Genomic DNA, 3,094 nt, shown 5'->3' with positions numbered 1-3,094 from the left:
TGGAGATGTCATTTACATACCATACAGTATACCGCCGTGAAGTGCGCAGGCAGGGGTATATTCACGGAGTATTTGTAGCCGTCATTCTCCCCACTTTCCTGTCTTAGCTGTGCTGAGTGAATGGCTTTATTTCTGGGTCTCTAGCTTCCTCGTTTTGCACAGGACCAGAGGGCTAGGTGCCTGTGTACCCAGAGGTAAAGAACACAGTCATTTGGAAGCAGGTGGAATGGATTCACATCCTAGCTTCCTCCCTTACCAGCTGTGCGACTGGGTAGGTTACTTAACTACTCTGAGCCTCATCTGCGTTCTTGGTGAATCTACCTGAAAGGACTCAGGTGAGGACTTAGTGGGGCAAGTGTGTAAAGCCCTTAGTGCCGTGCCGGGTACCATAGTAAGTGGTCAGAAACGGTTGGTGGTGTTGATATTGTGATATTTACCTGTGCGTGTATTCTGATTCTTCCTTTGTCCTTCCCTACGGATGCAGGCGTGACCAGGGGGTGTCCGGGGACCAGGTGTCCATCATGGTGGATGGGGTCCAGGTCGCGCTGCCGTCGTACGAGGAGGCTGTGTACGGCAGCTCCGGTCGCTGTGTGCCGCCCGCTGACCCCAGAGTGCACATTGTGCTGTCAGAAGGGTCTGGGCCCAGTGGGAGGAGCGGGCCGCGGGAGCAGCAGCTGCAGGACCAGGGGGCCTGCTCCTCCGCAGGTGGAGAGGAGGAGGCCCCAGGCCAGCCCGGACTGTGTGAAGCCCGGGGCTCTCGGGGCTCGGAGACTGTGATGGTGCATCAGGCAGCCCCCTCCTCCTGGGTGGCTGGCTCAGGGAACAGCCGAGTGGCACACAAAGAAGCCCCAGATTCAGAGAACAGTGACATACAAAGCCTCACGTCGGAGACATACACAGATGGTAGGTGCTCTGTGCTGACCGTAAGTTATTATCTGCTCAGGGTCCTTGCTGGGAGTGAGGAAGGAAGGCGAACCTTTCTGATAATTGGTGTATCTGGCGGCAAAGAAAGATAATACCTGGGGGATTATCCTACAAAATAGAATTTTACCCTCGGAGCCCCAGGTAGGCCTTTGGGCTCCGTATAGGGCGGCTTTTCACTGTTGTCTGTGAATTTTAATAGGTTTGGAGTCTCCGAAACTATTCATGGCCTCAGGGATATGCTAAATCAAAGGGTAGACAGCCGGTTGGAGGTGGAGTGGGGCCTGTCCTCTTGTCATAATTTTTATGTTCCTGAAAGAACAGGAATAACAAGGAGGTGTGGGGTCTTATGACAGAGGAAACTGGAGCCTGCCTCTCCCAGAGCATTCCAGCTGCTTCATTTTAAATAGGAGCATGCCAGGTCCCGTGCTAGTTGGTTTTCTTGCACTGTGTCAGTCAGACCTCACAGTGATCCTGAGAAGTGGGTATTATTACCAGCCCCCTTTTACAGATAGGGATACTGAGGCTCAAAGAGGTTAAGTCACTTGCCCATTGGTAGGTGGCTGAGCTGGGATTTGAAGCCGAGGGATCTGCTCCCAAACTTGCGTTGTAGCCCCGTGGTGCCGTGCTGCCTCTCAGGTCACTCCAGGTCCTTTGTGGCAAACCAGCCAGAGAACAAAATTGCCCCCTCCTGACACCTCTGCCTTTACGGGAGCCTGGAGAGTCGAACATTGGGATTGACTCTGTCACTTTAAAAAACATCTTTACGTAAAATCCCACTGTGTTTCAGGATGCAGACTGAATCTAGATGTTTCCCTTTAGAACCCCCCCCCCCCCCCCCCAGTAAAAGAGCCTTAGAGAAAACTCTCTGTTTCCTGGGAGTCCTGGGCACAGTTAATGTGTATGGTTTAGAATATCTGAAAGCAAAGAGGTTGGAAATTCTTAAGTGCAGATCAGGTGTAGGGTTTCCTGATTGCCAGCAGCATGCCTCCTTTTGTCTTGGTGGGATATAGAGCTAGGAAGGGGCCATTAAATAGGTGGCCAGGGTTTAAAGGTGGAAGCCAGTGACCCCATGGGCAGCCAGCTTTACATATTGTGTGTCTGCACGTATTGACACAAGCCTCAGCCCTTACCCTTCCTAAGGAGCCAAGGTGGTGCCAGCTCTTCTCCCTTCTCCTCCTTGCTCCCTTGCTTTGTTCCAGGTATTGAACAAGCGTTTTTCAGAGCCCATCTTGTGCCAGGTGCTGGGTTAGGTTTCAGGTGTGATGGAAAGAACTGTGAAACATGCTCTCTGCCCACATGGATTGTCAGTCAGTTGGGAAGATGGAGCCTGTACTTGAGAAAAAATGGAACCGAGAATGGTAGGGTCCATGTCAGAATGAGGAGTGCAAAAAAACAAGACACATAGGTTATCGAGTTGGTTGCAGGCTAAGCCTGAGCTGTCTGGGGCTGACAGTACTGAAGGAAGCCAGGCCCTTAAGGTGTCAGTCTAAGCCCGGTGACAGATGAGTCAACCAAGACCCAGAGATGGGGAGTGATTTACTCAGTAACACACAGCTGGAGGATGGCTTGAAGGAGGAGGTGAGACTTAACCAGGGCTCAGGAGCCTCATAGGGCGAGAATAAGGATAGAAAGAGAAGCAACTAAACCAGCATAGTTAAAGCAGAGAAGAGGGTTCAAGGTGGTAGGACCAGAAGGGGTTTGAGTACCCGACTGAATGTTCCGATTTTGTCACACAGGCAGAGGGAGAGATGAGCAAGGAAGGCGTAGAAAAGGGTGAGGGATTTAGGCTACCTAGAAGCCTGTGAACAGGGCATTTTATTTCTTTAAACATAGGATCCCTGCGACGGGGTCAGGTGTGCTGCAGAGTCACTCACACGGGCTAACCACTGTGCTCTCCGTCCTCCTCTGCCCGCAGATATCCCACTGTTGAAAGAAGCATGAGGGCTGCCGCTGGCTTCTCTCCTCTCTGCCCTCCCTCCCTCTCCCTGTGGGTTTGAGCACCGCGTACTCCAGCTGCCCTGCCCGGATACCTGAGCTGCCACCTGTGTATCTGTGTATCTCTGTATCTCTGAGGGCCTGCAGGCCCACCTTGGCTGGAAACTCAAGGAAGATTCTCACCATCTGCCTGCTGGACAGCTGGAGGAGCTGGCTTTTTGCCTGGCCCAACCTT

At 52.4% G+C, this 3,094-nt stretch overlaps 1 protein-coding gene across 1 annotated transcript in view; it reads left to right on the top strand.

Annotated features, from left to right (window-relative positions):
- The window catches only part of SUSD6 (sushi domain containing 6), a 45,863-nt gene extending 42,998 nt beyond the window's left edge, over positions 1-2,865 (top strand). The window contains exons 4-5 of the mRNA XM_065872948.1: positions 485-903; positions 2,840-2,865. Of these exons, the coding sequence (XP_065729020.1) occupies positions 485-903; positions 2,840-2,865 (445 nt within the window). The remainder of the gene's footprint in view (positions 1-484; positions 904-2,839) is intronic.
- The last annotated feature ends 229 nt before the right edge of the window (positions 2,866-3,094 follow it).

This window comes from Phocoena phocoena, chromosome 2, assembly GCF_963924675.1.
Source record: "Phocoena phocoena chromosome 2, mPhoPho1.1, whole genome shotgun sequence".
Classification (NCBI taxonomy): domain Eukaryota; kingdom Metazoa; phylum Chordata; class Mammalia; order Artiodactyla; family Phocoenidae; genus Phocoena; species Phocoena phocoena.
This window is presented reverse-complemented; position numbering and strand designations above follow the sequence as displayed.